We start from the raw sequence: 17,603 nt of genomic DNA on the forward strand, positions 1-17,603 counted from the left end.
ACTTTCCGTTAAGCCTGGGTATAGTGGTAACAGATTCATTACAACACGACACATGGGCTCAACAGCAAGGAATAGGAAAAATTTTTTTTTCTAAGGTAGCTCCAGGAAAATTAAACTGGCTAGTGGATTGTAATGGATTTTTAATCCATTAACATTTCAAAACTAAGTAATATTAAGTGGTGCCCAGCCTCCCTTTTAGCTCTCTGCAAATTTTTATAGTAATTGTTTACTGCTACTGTAAAATATTCCACAGCTGTGCATGGGAAGCCCTACACCACCAGAGAACTGAACGGTTTTATTTTGCACTCAAGGATGAGGAGAGTTGTGCAAGCAACAAAAACAGAGGGAATCCAAATCTTCAGTATGAAAACACAGGCAACCTCCCTCTTTCAGTTTTATAAACAAAGATGACATACCCGAGCTTGACTTTTCCTGGGCATAACAAAGTGTCACCTACACCTGTCCAAGTTGTCTGGGAAACAAACAATGAGTCTGAGATTTTCAAAGAAGGCTGAGGGAATTAGGCCCACAATTGCCAGTAAAATTTACTGGGATTAGGAGCTCAATTCTCTTGGGATACTTTCAAAATTCCCTCCTTAATTAACAAGGATTTAGGCTGACCTTAGAATTCCTTCATCACACCAACAAGTACTTTAAAAGCTCATTACAGGAAATGTAGGTGGAAAGGAGGCTTTCAGCACATCAAGAAAAATCTTCGTTTATTGACTGCATAACTGGAGATAAAGTATCAGCCTAAACTCTTTCTTTTGAAAGCTATAACCATTTGTATAGCTGTTTGTCATAACAATTCAGAGAAATTCTTTTTAGCTTGGGTATGTCTACATTAGAAACGCTACAGTGGTGCAGCTATAGTGCTGTAGTCTAGACACTTACTGCTTCCGTTGCTATAGTAAATCCACTTCTCCAAGAGGCTGTAGCTAGGTTGATGAAAGAATTCTTTCATCGACCTAACGGCATCTACAATGGGGCTTAGGTTGGCTTAACTACATCACACAGAGCATGACATTATTTACAGCCCTGTGTGATGTAAATTAGGTTGACTTAACTTTGTAGTTTATACTAGTTCAAAAGTCCAATTTCCCATTCATTTTATATAGCCCTGGACCCTCTAATTCCATGTTGTCCCTTACAAAGTAAAAATCAATGGTAGCAGTTGTGGATTCCACCATGACAAAGGTGATGTGTGATGAAGGGATGTGTTGGGGCAGTTTCTCAGGGGAAAAAAAAAATTACTAATAAGGTTAGTCTCTTCAGTCCTCCTTTCCAACAGATTGATTTGTAAACAACAGCTTCAAAGTAAAAACCAAACCCCAGACATATAATCTACATAACAAATAAACTATAGGTTGGCAGATGTAAATAGTTACATTTATACAGTAACTTTCCTCCTGAAGGTTCTCAAAGTGCTTGATGACGTACATACTTACACCACCAGTGATATAGGGTTGCAGGACATTAAACAGGGAGACAACCATCTCACACTGACAGGAGGATGTTGGCTGAAGACTTTGAAGCAGATACCATAGAACTTTTAGTGTCTATACAGAACAGAAAAGGCCTCAATTTTTAGCACCTCTGCCAAAAAAACGCATAGAATTGAAGTTATCTACTGTGGAAGGATGACGTTACCCTGGCCAGGATTTGAAATGGTGGTTCTAGAGTGTCTTGGTACTTCTGAACCAGTTGCTTGCAAAAACACAAACAAACAAAACAATACAAAACAAAAAACAAAACAAACAAAAAAACAACCCACAGCCAACTTAGCTGGCTACTCAAAATTAATGTTTTTAATCCAAGTTGCTATCTAGCCATTTCTCCCAGTGATGCAAACACTGTCCATGTCAAACTTAAGATTTCAATTCATTCTTAAGAAATCTTACTACACAGAGTGCGGTAAGCTAGTGCTGCATTCACTTAACACTCAATCAACAGTACATGCAAAGAGACTGATTAGAGTAGAATGAAAGATTCCCATTGTCAATTATCTTTTTCTCACTCCATATTTTGGATCAATGAGACTTCTGTTAGCTTCTATGACAACTTCCATAAAGTCAAAGGTAAACTTTTAAGGCTTGGAGAGGCCTGACGGCTCTCTTACATCAACTTCTCTGTCTATTTAAAATGGTCCTTTTTGTATGAAGAAATCAAGCAACATAACTTGGCAAGTGAGGGATTTGTATGACAATGAGAGTCTCCCCTTCTTCTTAAGAATGTTGTTCAATACTTAGAATGCCACGCACAAAATCAATTACCTATTCATTTCAAGATCATTCAGGCGAGCAGAAAGATCCTCAAGGCGGTTGATTTGTTTGTGACATTGGCTACAGTAAAACTCAAATGTCTCATCAGTGATAATGCTGTGCAGTTTCGCAACGAGCAGGTTGACGCTAGAGAAATCACAAGTGTCATTTTAACAGGACAGAACAGACCAATCTGATTTCATCTGTGGCTTCCACAAGTTAAGTGGACATTTGGAAGGGTAGGTGGGATCTGGTGGTAAGTCACAAGCTTTTCATGCAAGAATTGCAATAAGAAATTTCAGGGCAAACATTACTATAAAAAATATTAAGTCCAAACATCAATGCCTTAGAAGTGCAACTGAGCCAGTAATTAAGCCATTTTGTTGGACATATTGATTCAAATCACCTGCATTGTAAGCAATCACCTCTTCCCATTTTGTCCCATCAGCTTTATGCCCACTTACCACAGGGACAGATTTGGACAATTGACTTTTTCTGGTCTCCCAATGTAACTGTCAGGCTGCCATTGTGCATCACGGCTCTCTAGCTCAGTGGAATGTTAAGATGCACTCGATACATTCTGCAGCATGCGGACCTACCTAGCTTGCTTTAAACAGCGCTAACAAACTCTTTCTGGTTTGCCTGGTCAGAAACACACCCCTGACTGATGTTTCGCTGTGACGTGACTTAGTTTGAAAGCCAAATATCTTCAGTCAGACACATGGTTTCCCACTGGAAATGTTCTAAAGATAGATAGGAAATGTTGCCATACATTGAAAACAGGGCAACACATTAAAATGTAGGATTTTCATTTTAGAAGGCATAGCTTTGAAAGAAACATTAACAAAAAAAATAAAAGGTCATACATAGAGCCAGCTTCAGATACTTCATTACTTTTCTTTCTCAAGTGAAGTGTTGGCAGAATCAGCTTAGATTTGCTGTTTAAAAGAAAACCTAAAATAAGAAGGCCAAAGTTTCTGAAGTGAGGCTGTTAGAAAGGACTTTAAAGTGCTTCACTAACTGCTGCAGATGGTCAGGCTTTGATTTTCAATGACTTATGTAGAACACAAGCTACTAACGAATTCAGTGACATTTGGCAAATAAAGCAGCCAATCATTTTTGATGACTGACTAAATTACCAGTGTTGCATACAGCGTTGTTGTACCTTTCATGGACTACTTCATCTTGAATGTTCCTTTGAAATATGTGTTAACTACTTATACTAAACAATCTGTTCAAACCTTGTATTTAGCAGTGATGCAGAGTTAGGACTAGTCTATATTTAAAACAAAGTGGCACAACTGTATTGATACAGCTGTACTGCTGTAAGAGCGCTTGTGTAGCCACGTTATGTTGACAGGAGAGAGCTCTCCTGCCGACATAGCGCTGTCCAAACAAGCGCTTATGCTGGCAAAACCTGTCGCTCAGAGGGTGCGTTTTTCACATCTCTGAGCAACAAAAGTTTTGCTGGCATAAGTGCTAGTGTAGACAAGGCCTTAGTTTCCCAGACCTGAAGAAGAGCTCTTTGTAGGCTCGAAAGTGTGTCTCTCTCATCAACAGAAGTTGGTCCAATAAAAGATATTACCTCACCCACCTTGTCTCTCTAAATTACCAGTGGTTTCACAAAAAGATTTTTTAACAGCAAAGAGTATGTAATATTTCTGGGATACTATATATCCTCTCCAAATGGAAAATACTTCTGGAAGCCACAAACGTTAATCAAGGAAGGTTAATAGTGAAAAAAACATGATACAGAAGTTTAATAAAAACCAGAGAGAGGTAGAGGTCTGAACAGACAGAAACAAGGTTAAAACTGAAAGAGACCCGAAAGGTCTAGTCAACCACGTGGCATAGATTGATATTGCTTGTTAAGCAAAGTACAGTATTCTAGCCTCCTTACAACACAGTTACAGAACACGCAATTTTTAAAAATCATCATCTCTGAATATTGAAACCTATTTTAATTTGGGTAACAAAATTTTGAAGGCTTCTTCCCTCCCACTGGGGTTGATTTTGTTCAGTGAAGATCATTATCCAACAGCAGCTACTAAAATTGCTAGTGCTTTACAAACTGGCTGCTGTGAAAGTGTGACTGGAAAAGGGGAAACAGCCATTTCAACAATAAAATATGATAGCGGATTGTAGTTTGAGACTAAAAATAATATACATAATCTAAAAAGAATTTGCCTCTGGAATTTGATCTTCAGTTGGAAGTTCCAAATGAGTATTTTTTTTTTATTATTATTATTACTGCATAGGCCATCACAGACACAGAAGGAAGAAGCCATTCACCCTTTGGGTGACTTACTATATCTAAGTTTGTCATATTGACCTTTATGAATAAAAAACAATGCTAAAATGGGAAACCTTATGGGCCAACAAGCATATATAAAAATAATCACACGTGCAGGTCCACCCCATCACCACCTTATTGGAAGTACTGTATCTTTAAAATAGTGTTTTAATCACACTTAAAGAAATGAAGTTATATACTGGACTACCTGCAAATTGGGTGGGTGAAAGCCATTTTGGCCTTCAGCCTCATAACCTACCCGAGGCATGCAGATAGCTCAGTGTCACTGCACTGACTGTCATATGTTGCAACTTACATGACCACATTGCTACCCCCTCCCTTTTTCGGTACCATCGCTTAAGATTTCCTTTCTGGGGTCTTTTCAGTGCTTACAACAGAAAGGATGTTGAGAGTCAAGAAAAGGAGTGCAGGAGCCTTTTATTTCAGTCACCATTCATTTTTCAGCGATGAGTGTTTTAGTGCAGGTCTTTTGTAACTGCATCAACATACCAAGGAGGGGGCAGGAACCCAATACTAGGAGTCATGAACACAAAGCATTTGTTAAAGGCAAAGTTTCAATATATGATCATGTTCCCTTAATAATCTCAAGTTTCTGAAGAAACTTCTGTTGGTCTCCATGAGCTGTAGCAGACAGTTGTGGCATTACTGTTCCCGCTTAGAGAAGCTGGTAACATACAGCCGGTGCTTGGAGATATGACTGATACAAGAAGCAGCTTATGTAATAAACAAACAGCTCGGCAAAAAAAATTCAGTCCAAACCAGTACTTCCTCCAGTTCACTTCAACACATAAGCCAACTTCACAAAACATGGTTACACAAGGATGTCGTTTAGGAAAATGGCACATTCTTAGAGAAAACTCAAAATAGGGGACTTATAGTCAATGCATACCTGGGCAAAAAACCAGAAGAGAGGGACAGGCCTACAGTGTAGTGACATATTAGGGTACTTCTGACAGCATCTTCTCCCATTATCTGGGTACTTGTATGGCCTTCATTTTAATCTCTCTTCTTCGTAAGCCCCTCTAATAGATACACAGAGCAGCAATGAAGGGCATCAGGGTAATCCACATCCTTCTTTACCAGAAGGAAGATGGTGTGGGGCAGAACATTATAGGAAGGGGATCAAAACTGAACAGATCATCGGGACTATGGGGGCTTATATGGAAAGGAGATTGCATTTGGACACTGCACAGAAAGTAACAAAAACGCTGCTTCAGGATCATGAATCTTAGTTTAAAGAATGTTTCCCAAATGAATATTTATTTGCCAGGAAGATTTGGGCCAGTTAAAAATCAAGCATGTTAGTTAAAATAAATAATTGAAAATGAGCTACTAGCAAGGAGGGTTTTATTTTGGCATATTGTATGTGAAGCAGTATCAGAGTGGACCGACAGGATGTATTAATCTCTGTGTCAGATCATTTTCTCATCTGTACAGTCCATTCTCCCAGATGTTGAGTATGCATTAATTAATAAAAAGGTCCCCTCTGATATAGGCTGTCAATACTATGCTGTCTCATCACATGCAAGATCTGGGATTGTAGTTTCTTGATTCTAGGGCTAGCAAAGATCATCATCGTTGGCCGAGATTGCTAAAAATCATTGGTGAAACAAACTGCAATTAAAAATGACTTGTATGTGAATTTCACAAGAGCTTTTATTTTCCAGACCAATAGAGTCCTGAATTGTCTACTGAATTTTAATTAGGCTTTGTGGATCTTGTGAAACAGACATCCACAAGTCAGATAGTTACAAAAGGCTTTTACTGTATAAAAAAAAAAAAAAAAAAAAAAAAAAGCACAAATGTGTTTCCTTGGTGCTATAGATGAGTGCTATAGGTGCTAAAGAGAAACTATCATGTTATTTTCCCCAGCAATTTCAGGGTTATCATATTGGCAATGCTGTTTTATGCTCCCATTCCACAAAATTATTGTTTCTGCAGGACAAAATATTGGCTTCTCAACAGTTAAAAGTACATTAAGGATTTTTCTAGTTATTTATTTCCACAGGAAACCTGCAGAAGTGGGTTAGCAATACATCTAGGAACTCTTCCTGATTTTCACTCTGTTTTCTAGCTGGAGTGATAACTTACAAAAACAGGATGAGCAACTTGTTCATGAAAACACACTAGCATCAAACTGACCAATTTATCACATGCAAGTCATAAAAGGAAGATTTTTGAATCAAGAAGCATCAGCAAAGGCAGGCTGCCGGTTTTCTCTAACAAAAGTTTGTAGTATTAATCACCCTTCTCACTGGAAAGAAACATGACTTTTTCCTTGATGCATCTGAAACTGAACTCCCCTATATTCCCCACCATCCCCCACAACTGCTACTGGAGCTATGAGCATCTTCGGTTGGGGTGATGAATTGCTCCAGAAATCAACTTGGCAAGAGATTTTTAACATCTAAAGTGACTAACCAATTGTATTCCATTTGAGAGAATTCCCTGTGAACCAATTTAATGTATACAACAAAAGGAAATCACACATACGCAAACTCTGGTTAAAAACGCTATGCAAAGAAAGTAGATATAATACTGCCAGTACTAGGGGTGCTGTTACCTGGGAGAAAGAAAAGAAGAGCTGCTGAAGCTGGTTTCCCCATTACATAGACTGTCTGAGAACAAATCTACTTCATTCCTTTCTCCGTAATCCTCGAAGTGCTCCTCCCCGCTAATTACAGTAACGATGGTGTGATTGTTGAGGTCTGAGCTCAAGGGTAAGTCATGTGGGTGGGATCTATAAAAGCAAAGAATAAAAGGCAAGGTGTTAAAATGTTGCCAAGGTAGTAGCCATTCCAATTGTGCATATGACACCCACATTTCCAAAGGTGCTTATTACACACCAGTTCAGCATAAAGGATTAATTCTTCCTTATGGAAAGTGGAAGGCTATAGCATAATTTGTACATTATATGGACCCTGAAATGCACAACACAGTGCCTTGTGAAAGCTTGTACCAACAGTCTGTCATGTACACCTCAAGGTGGGCATCAAAGTCAATGCTACAAACCTGTCCTTCAGATGCAACATGAAACTTGGCATAAGATTGGTGAGACAATAATTTGGTCAGTAAACCCAAGCATGAAGTATGCTCAACTAGCTGAGCAGAGAAAACAAAGCAAAATGATTTCTGAGTTACCACCATGTATTTAAGTTACACAGTCAGCCTACATATTAGACTGTTATTTCACTTAGTGCTACATAATCCTATTAAGAGTCCAACACTGGGGTTTTACACTGTAACCAGGCAATGGCACAGATCCTAGTTGCCAGCACAAGCCACCTATTCAAAACATCAAGGTTTCCTTTAAGTCAGCTGCTAACCTAAAGAGCCCTTTTTGGGTTTCCACTGCAAAATGTTTTAAGAAGTCAGCTGGATAAAAACAGGGAGGCACTGTTGTTCTTTTACATGGTTTTGACATCAGATTCACAAGTGACATTTATTTTAGAGTATTAAGCCCTAATCTGCATATGCATGAGATTCATTGCTGATATCCCACTGCTGCATTTGATTAAGACAGTATACGCAGGCTATTATCAGTTTAAAAATGTCCTGCTTTACATAACACTTTTCATCTTCAAACCATTGTACAACAAATTAACGTGTGACACCATTGATTACAGACTCATTTAGGGAAGCTCTTGTGGAACTAGAGTACAGAGTTTTTAATGCAGCTTTAGGGAAAGCAGGGTATTATAAGAGTCAACTAGTGGAGAAAGTCTAAGATACCCAAACTTTGGTTCCAAGTGGCTACTACTACTCAGGCTAACCGAATAAAGAAAAAAGCCCAGGCACCACCATCCTTTCTTGAATCCATGACCAGCCAGAAACCCATTATTGAAAAATTCTGCTATTTCTGACGAGTTGGCTTCTTATTACATTATCCACTTGCTAAAGAAAAGAAAAAAATCTATCATCCCAACAATATTAAAACTAATGAAAAAAGTTATAAATAAGCCATTTAAGACAAAAACATATAACATGTAAAAGACTTCAGCCTTACTCTGCTAATAAAAGCTTTCCATCCATGCAGAAGTGAGTCTGACAGAGAGGCTGCTGTGTTGATGCTCAGGGCACATCTTTTACAAATGAGTGGAAGACACCCCCCCCACCAGGAAAGACACACAGGCCAGAAAGGAGAGGAAAGATGATTTACAAAACAAAATATATAAAATGTGCCAGAGCAGACATCTCAGCAAGGCAGATCCCTGCAAGGGCAGTGTTATGAAACATACGTTCTTGTGCTGTTGCATGCATACCTACTGTAGGTGTTAAGGGGTTCAAAATCTTGAGCTACACTAATCTTTATGATCAATAGCTGAAATGTTTACTTTTGTTCATACAGTCTAGGTACATTGACCTTTAATATCAATGACTGAAAGGTAACCTTTAAAACTAAGCTCAGCTCAACAGCTAAATTTACAGGATTTTATTGTGCAATGGATCCAGGGAAGCACAATGGACATGCGAGAGGCAGTTGGACAGGGGCCCTGCCTCAGTGCCTTTAAATCCCACAGACTGCAGTCAGATTTCTTGGGTAAATATTCTCTCACACAGTTTTTAATTTCTTAAGCTTCCTTCCACATTTTAACCCAAAGTTTAACATTTATTTAAAGCCGTATTATAAACCGACTATCTGAACCTGAGAGGGTTTTACAGGATATTGCCCAACAAGTAGGAAGGTGGGGGATGGACAAAGCATCTTAAACATCTCCCCCTCCCCCATCTTTAAATCTAATTGTGAAAGTCCCAATTTAATTTTAAAAAATTCCCAAACAAAGGCTTTTGTACCTACAAGCAGGTGAGTCCAAGACATGTAGCTATTTTTCCAGGAGGTCGGGGGGAACGTACACAGGCTGGCATGTTTTGCTGACTCTCCTCAGTACAACTAGCACTGTTTGATGACCTGGCAGTTCGGAAGCTGATTATATACTGAGAGTTAATAATCGCTTAGCCGAACGCTCTTCTTCGGCAAAGAAAGCACAGCTAGCTAATCTCATTACTTTTAGAACCCACAGGGCCTCTCACGGTAAGCACTCTTTCAGCCCCAGTTCAGAGTGCCCAGAATCACTAGCTCCCCATCCTTTCCTCACCATGTAAAGAAGCACTACAAAAAGTCATCCCCACTTCATTTTTGGAAGAAGTGAAGCGACAGACTTAACAAACAAGGACATGTCAACCTGAATGGTGGTCCAGAGAGCTCTGGACTCAACTGATCTGCTTCTCACTCTTACAGTGAACACATTAATCAGTAGACTTTAAACTAAAAAGGTTAAACAAATCTCTATTTTGATACAGACCGAAGAGACCATTAGATTTCCACTGGCAAGGTCATTACTAAGAGTAGAATTTGACGGCTTCCTAATTCTTCCCTGCTATCTCTTCATCACCATCTCATTTCCCTCCCTACCCCCAAAACTACCTTTACAGTATCCTTTGCGGAGGGACCAAGGCAAGCACAACAATCCCTCCAAAGGAATGCCAGTACTGCTCCAGAGGCCACATGAAAAATGTCTTTTAGTCAACCCTACAACCAGATTTTTCAGATAAAAGTTATGGTTATGCATACATATTTACAAAGTAAGGCGTGTGGGGGAATACTACTCATATTTTAGGAAGCCAAATACCCAAAAATATAAATTTAAAGTGGTACATTAACCATTATGTGTGGTGTGAGATCTCAGACCCTGAACAGATAAGCAACTTGACAATCGAGAGAGAGTTTAAAGATTTTAAAGAGCTTTCAGATGTGCACAGAAGTCAGCACTTTCTGTGTCTAGGTTCCAAAAGATTACCATATTAAATAAGGTCATTTAAAAAATAGGCTGTATACTAATTTTTCAGGATATTTCATTCTTGCATAAAGTTACAAATACTAAGAACAAGCCATTGTTAGAGCTAGAAAGACCTAAAATTCATTATACTCTTGCCAGAAATTCAAATCATGATGTAGTTTACCATCAGTGGAGTCATGCTTGCTTTATGCCATCATCCTCCTCCCTCCCTCTTACATACTTGTCAGAAGTGAGCAGCACTGACCCATTCTCTGGTTCCTCTATAGGATCTGTGAGCTCTGAGTGCACTGTGGAATCAATAGCACTGTCCATTTCTATTTCATCGTGCATCTCATGATGTACCAGTGTACTAGTGTCCTCGTCTGTGAAGGTTTCACACTCGCTGTAAGTGCTCTCTGAGCCCATGTAGGCACTGTCAGTCACCTCATTTGCCTGTTATAAAACACAACAGAATAAACATTAGCTACTCCTACCTGATTTCGCTCTACAATAGGAACTTCAAACATGCACACACTAATTAAACATCAGTAAAATGCAGGCAATAATTAAGAATAAAAAAATCAGCTCTCACAATTACACAAACTGTAAATCATGACCAGGTGTGCAGTTATGTATGCCCAATACACAACCACTACTTATAAATTGAGACATATCAGAAGAGATCAAATTATTTCACTAACTTAAGAATTTTGGGCTTTCAGGTACCACAGTTTACTGAAGTATACTATTGCTTTTAGATTGCACATGTTTGGATGTCAGTGATTAGAAAGCATTGAATATATTTTGGGCACTTCTGCAACCTAAATAAATAAAAGCGTAGTATGTAAAAGAGGGGCAGAGGTTGTGTTCAAAGAAAATAGGGATCAATATCAATGTACTGATTTAGGAGGGGGGTTATACTTTGTATACACAGTCTGACCAACAAGATCAGAACCATTATTATTCCTTTTATCCTATTCATTTTAAAAAGTTTGGCAGTTTAGCTATTTGAGGTTCTACTAGATCACCATTAAGACTGCAATTACATAGGCTTCACTCCTGCAAAGTCCCGTTTTCTGCTCTTGCAAGAAATCCTCCATCCCTCAAAAATATAAAAATACATTCGTTTAAAAATCTTTTAAGACATCATTAATTTGCAAGGGTTGAATCTTTGACCTATAATCTTAAGGAAACTGGAATAGAGACACTTTCAAACTAAACATTTTTTAAATAATATTTTTGAACTGCTTTATTAATAATGTCTCTAATGTTCTGTAGGAAGGATGCATGATCTGGCTGTCAGGGCACTGCACTTAGATTCGGAAGACCTTGCTATTCTTCTTGGCTTCCTAACTGGCCTGGCACATGCCCCTTAGGCAAGTCTCTTTACCTCCTGCCCTTTGGCTGTTTTGTCTATTTATATTGTAACCTCTCTGGGGCAGAAACGGACTCTCACTACTTAAGTGTATAGTGCCTAGTGTGACACTGGCTAGATTAGGGGGACCATTTATATTATCCAACATCAGTATTTCAAGAATTCATACGAGATGATATGCCATGTCAGGTACCATTAGAGCACTGCAAATCCACGGATATCCGCTTTACAGCTGCAGACCATTTCTTGCAGATCGCGTTCAGATGGTTGCGACCTTTGTGACAGGCGCTGGAGCAGCTGCCAGCCAGAGATGCAGGGAACAGCTGATCAGCTGTTAGGCTGCTGGCAGGGTTCAACAGCTGATCAGCTGTTAGGTGGGAGGGGCAGCTGGGAGGGCTCATTAGCTGCTAGGTGGGTGGGTCTCATCAGCTGATGGAGGGCTGCTGACTCCAAACCAGCTGATGTGCAGTTGCGGATAAATCTAAAAGGAGGAGGGCGGATTGCAGGTTGGGTGACAGTTTATTCCTGTGGCTGAAGATCGGATGCAGATCCACATATTTGTATCCGCGCAGGGCTCTAATTATAATTTGCTAAGCATGATGATATTGTTTATATGTATATATCATATTTGTATTGGAAGTTATGGATATGTTTGATGTATCAGTAGTTCAACTTGTGCTGTGTTTCTGGACGACAACTCAGACAGGATGGCTGCAGCAACAAGCTAATTAAGAGAACTCAAAGGTACAATAAAGCTCAGGGAAAGAGCCAAGAGGCTACACCTTATGAGTCACCAGTTATTCATGTGACCCTGGATTCCATCTTATTTCTGTGAATTTCCACAAGCAACATGGCAAAGGGACATAAAAAACAGCTGCACCACATCCATATGGTCTTTAGTCTTCATGCCTGCTTCCCTACCTCTGGATCAACTCATCTACAACTGAAGCTATGAAACAAAGGACCAAGACCCATCCCAGTACTGGATGTACACCAGAGAGACTGTACAAGCCAGCAAATTCCACAATTCTAATGAAAACCTGAAGTATATGGACTTTCAAATCATTTGTATGTATCTGATTGCTATAATCCTTTAACATTTCTCTTATAGTTTGTTTCCCTTTATAATAAACCTGTAGTTTTAGTTACTAAAAGATTGGCTGGCAGTGTGGCAATTTGGGTAAGAACCAAACTTATATTGATCTGGTACCCTCTGGGGATCAGGAGAACATTTTTGGTAAACAGCATCGAGTTTTAAATAACTTATTTCTTTACTGAACCTAGTCATTGATTGGGAGCCAGAGACTGAAATGCAGGAAAGGGGGCTGCGTGTCTTTTGTTTTAGCTTCTTGGTAACTAGTGTGGGGAATCAGAAGCATTGTTTGTGGCTGGTTGAGGAGTCTAATTTCAGTGTCATGCACCAGTGCTGGGAGGATCTGCTCTCCTTTTACAGCCTGCCCTGAACTTGGCATTTTCAGTTGGCTACCCTAGGCACGATGGGTCAGACCTAGAACAAGAGGTCCCTGATCTTAGATGGGGCCTCTGTGAGCTACTGTATACTAGTAAAATAAATATTACTACTAATAACAAAATGGAAGGAATATAATTTACTTTACTGCATTTATGTTGTTTGTTTCTGTGGCCCGTCCATGCCCAGGGTAGCCACCTGAGAATGCCAAAATCAGGGCAGGCTACAAAAAGGAGAGCAGATTCTCCCAGCGCTGATGGGTGACACTGAAGCCCGGCTTCCCAACCAGCCACAAACTGCTTCTGATTCCCCCCACACTGGTTATCAAGAAGCCAGTTCACAAATGCCCACAGCCCCCTTTACTGCATTTCAGTTCCTGACTCCCCAAATCAGCACTAGGTCCAGTAAAGAGACCAGTTGTTTAAACTCTATGCTCTAGGTTCTCTCTGACCCCAAGGGGTCAGCCACAGTACCAGTTCAATATAAGTTTGGATCTTACCCAAGATACCACGCCACCAGCCAATCCTTTAGTAACTAAAACTAAAGGTTTATTGTAAAAAGAAAGAAATAAACCATGAGAGAAACGTTAAAGGGTCAAAGCAAATCAGATACATGCAAATGATTGAAAGTCCATATACATCAGGTTTCTGGAAGAATTGTGGAGTTGCAGGCTTGTATAGTTCCCTCTGGTAGACATCCAGTATCTGGATGGGTCTAAGAGTCCTTCAGTTCAGTTGCAAGATGAATTGATCCAGAGGTAGGTGTGTGTCTGCAGCTGGACAGGAACATAGACAAAATGATTCTGTGGTTTGATCTTATATACCCTCTGTCCCGGGCCATGCGGCCTGGGGAAAGTCACAAGAACTAAAATGGAGCCCAGGGTCACATGGGCCAATTCTGGTGACTCTTCAGGTATGCCTGGGGTCCAGAGTCACATGGACTCCTTGCCTCTGAGAGTGTCTTAATAGGCCATTAAACAGGCTATTGTCTTGCCGCCTCTCTGTCTGGGGTGTGTCCCAGCCAGCCCAAATTGACATACAGAAATATCAAACACATCCATAACTTCCATTTTACATGTAATACATGAACATAAGTATTATCTTCTTCAGCACGATATATCCCTTCTAACAGTACCAGACATGATATCTCACATGAATCGTTATGATTCTGCCATAATGATGTTACACAATATATTAAATGTCCCCCCCCACTCAAGCCAGCCCGCGTGACAGTTTCCTTTTTGCATTTCATTCACCTTGGGACAATGAAACTAGTCATTTTCATTTCTGAGTCTCATACACCACCACAATGTTGATCACACAGCAACATTTAAGTGACTTGCCTATCTCATGTCTACACTACATAGTCAAGTAAACTTAATTTAAGTCGACATGCAGCCACTACAGTAATGAAGTCAGTCAGGCATGTCCCCATCACGCTCATTGTGTTAGTGGAGTGCGTCCTCTCTAGCTGTGCTTGCATCGATGCACAGAGCAGTTCACCATGGGTAACTATCCCACAGTGCAATCAGCCATGGGGAAGGGCATGTAAAGCCTCATGGGATCAAAACATTGCCTCAGGAAGAATGGGAACATGGCTTCAGCCTCCCATGATGCAGTTTCCTCCCTTCCTACCCTGATATCAACAGCAAACAACCCATAATTTTTCCACACCTTTTTCGAAAGCCTGGCTTAGCTGTGCGTAAGCCATAGCCCGAGAAGCATGGACCCCACTCAGCTGTGCACACTTGATGTGGGCATTACAGACACCTCCCACCTTCTCTTGCAGTATTTCCAGAGACAGGAACCACCGCTCAGAACATCACAATGTCACTCAAGCAGACCTGCTGCAAGCCATAAAACAAAACAATTCCCCATTTCTGCTGGCAGTCGTGCAGCAGCTGAACACAGCCGAGCACTGTTTCTGGTCCCGGGGAAACCAGCACTGGCTGGTAGAATCACATCGTTATGTGGTTATAGGATGACAAGCAGTGGCTGCAGAACTATTGAATGTGGAATGCCATTTCCAGGAACTTTGTGCAGAGCTGAACCCAGCCCTGAAGTGCAGCAACACTCAAATGAGACCTGCTCTGACAGTGGAGAAGCAGGAAGTTGCAAGGCTAGACTGCTACTGATCAGTGGGGAATCAAGTCAGAGTTGGTAAATTCACTGTGGGAGCTGTTGTCATCCAAGTATGCAGGGCCATTAACAACTTCTGCTAAGGGTAATGACTCTGGACAACTTGCAGGACATAGTGGGTGGTTTTGCCGCGATGAGGTTCCCTAACTGCAGGGGGGGGATAGATGGCACGCATATCGCTATCTTTGCACCAGACCACCTTGCCAAAGAGTACATAAATCGAAAGGCATATTTTTCAATGGTGTTGCAAGCGCTGGTGGATCACAGGAGTTGTTTCACCATCACCATCATCATGGGATGGTCAGGAAAGGTGCATGATGCGTGCATCTTTAGAAACACAGGTCTGTTCAGAAAGCTGCAATCAGAGACTTCTTTTCTAGATTGCAAAATAACCACTGATGATTTTGAAATGCCAATAGTGATCTTGGGAGACCCAGCCTACCCCTTGCTCCCATGGCTCATGAAGTTGTACACAGGCCACCTGGACAGCAGTAAGGAGCGGTTCAACGGTAGGCTGACCAAGTGCAGAATATTGGTGGAATGTGCCTTTGGAGGTTTAAAGGGTCGCTAGTGCAGTTTGCTTACCTCAGCGAAAGCAATATCCCCATTGTTATCGCTGCATGCTATGTGCTCCATAATATCTGAGAAGCAATGGAAGAGGCTTTGAAAACTTGTTTCAGTAACAAGTCACAGTAATGTGCATTGCTTATCTGCGTTGTGCCTTCCCATACCTTCCTCTCTGTTGCATCAGTTTCCCTTTACCTTCCCTTCCCCCTCTAAACCCCCATGACTGGAATAAAGAAAGAGTATTTCATTTGTGAAACAAAATTTTATTGCATAAAGAAATAATTTGAAAGAACAGGAAAATAATTTAGCCTTGGGCAAACGGTGTGATAAAATTGGGGGGGGCGGGGGGAGAAGCAAGGGAGGAGATACAAATGCAGCTTGTCTGTGAAAGCACAGAAGTCTTGCCCATTAAAGATCTTTGAATGGCTGCCTTTAGTTCTTAGTAACTTCTTCTGGTGTTGAGTGGAAGGGATACTGCATCTTCTCCCGCATCCCCCTGCCTCCTGGAACATTTGGGCAAGGGGTATTGGGAACAAGGCGATGCTTACAGGCCATCCTGCAGGGCTGCAGAGGGACTCTAGCCTCCGGCTGTTTTCCTTGAAACTCAACCAGACACCTCAACATGTCTGATTGGTCCTTCATAATCCACAGCCTTTCATCCTGCATGGCTCCTGGGATGCTCTCCTGCTCTCCATGTCCAGTTTTTCAGACAGACAATGAAGCTTTTAGCTCCATGTCAGCTGTCTCAGATGCGTTCATTATCTCAGTGAATATGTCATGATGCATTCTCTTTTTCCGATTTGTAATCTGTGAAAGCCTCTCCGCTGGTGTGCAGAAGGCCAAGCTTTCCACTGTAAGGCAAGCAAAGCATAAGGCAACTATTGTCAGAGCATGCCCTGGGTTTAGGGCAAGGTTGCTATTTAAAAATCACTCCTTTTATTATACTCAGGTGCAAGCCAGAACATTCGGCACTGGTGAGGCCGCATTTGGAGTATTGTGTCCAATTTTGGGCCCCCCACTACAAAAAGGATGTAGACAAATTGGAGAGAGTCCAATAGAAGGCAACAAAAATTATTAGGGGGCTGGACCACATGACGTATGAGGAGAGGCTGAGGGAACTAGGATTGTTTAGTCTGCAAAAGAGAAGAGTGAGGGGGGATTTGATAGCAGCCTTTAACTACCTGAAAGGGGATTCCAGGGAGGATGGAGCTAGGCTGTTCTCAGTGGTAGCAGATGACAGAACTAGGAGCAATGGTCTCAAGTTGCAGTGCGGGAGGTCTAGGTTGGATATCAGGAAAAACTTTTTCACTGGGAGGGTGGTGAAGTACTGGAATGGGTTACCTAGGGAGGTGATGGAATCTTTAAGATCTTTAAGGCCTGGCTTGACAAAGCCCTGGCTGAGATGATTTAGTTGGGTTTGGTCCTGCTTTGAGCAGGGGGTTGGACTAGATGACCTCCTGAGGTCCCTTCTAACCCTAATCTTCTATGATTCTGTGATCAATGCTGATCCCTGCCACCCAAACCAAACCAACAGCATGTTAGGGAAACCCTGGTAGAGGGACCCAGAAATCACCATGCGTGGGGGATCACATGCTCTATTGTTTGCGGTATGAGCATTTGTGATGAAAACTTCCACTGTCTCCCCTATGTGATATTCGTCTCCTGAGGTTAACAGAGGCAGCAAGGGAGCAACACTGCAAGCA

At 41.0% G+C, this 17,603-nt stretch overlaps 1 protein-coding gene across 3 annotated transcripts in view; it reads right to left on the reverse strand.

Annotated features, from left to right (window-relative positions):
- Positions 1-17,603, reverse strand: part of RAB11FIP3 (RAB11 family interacting protein 3) — a 184,668-nt gene that overhangs the window by 33,553 nt on the left and 133,512 nt on the right. For 2 of the 3 annotated variants that reach the window (XM_067534047.1, XM_067534050.1), the window contains 3 exons: positions 10,618-10,805; positions 7,139-7,315; positions 2,274-2,408 (listed from right to left, as the gene is read on the reverse strand). In XM_067534047.1, the coding sequence (XP_067390148.1) occupies positions 2,274-2,408; positions 7,139-7,315; positions 10,618-10,805 (500 nt within the window). The remainder of the gene's footprint in view (positions 1-2,273; positions 2,409-7,138; positions 7,316-10,617; positions 10,806-17,603) is intronic. The other variant, XM_067534049.1, reaches the window with a different exon arrangement.

Source organism: Emydura macquarii, unplaced genomic scaffold (assembly GCF_026122565.2).
Source record: "Emydura macquarii macquarii isolate MOO-44397 ecotype Brisbane River unplaced genomic scaffold, CSIRO-AGI_Emac_v2 contig_3374, whole genome shotgun sequence".
NCBI lineage: Eukaryota > Metazoa > Chordata > Testudines > Chelidae > Emydura > Emydura macquarii.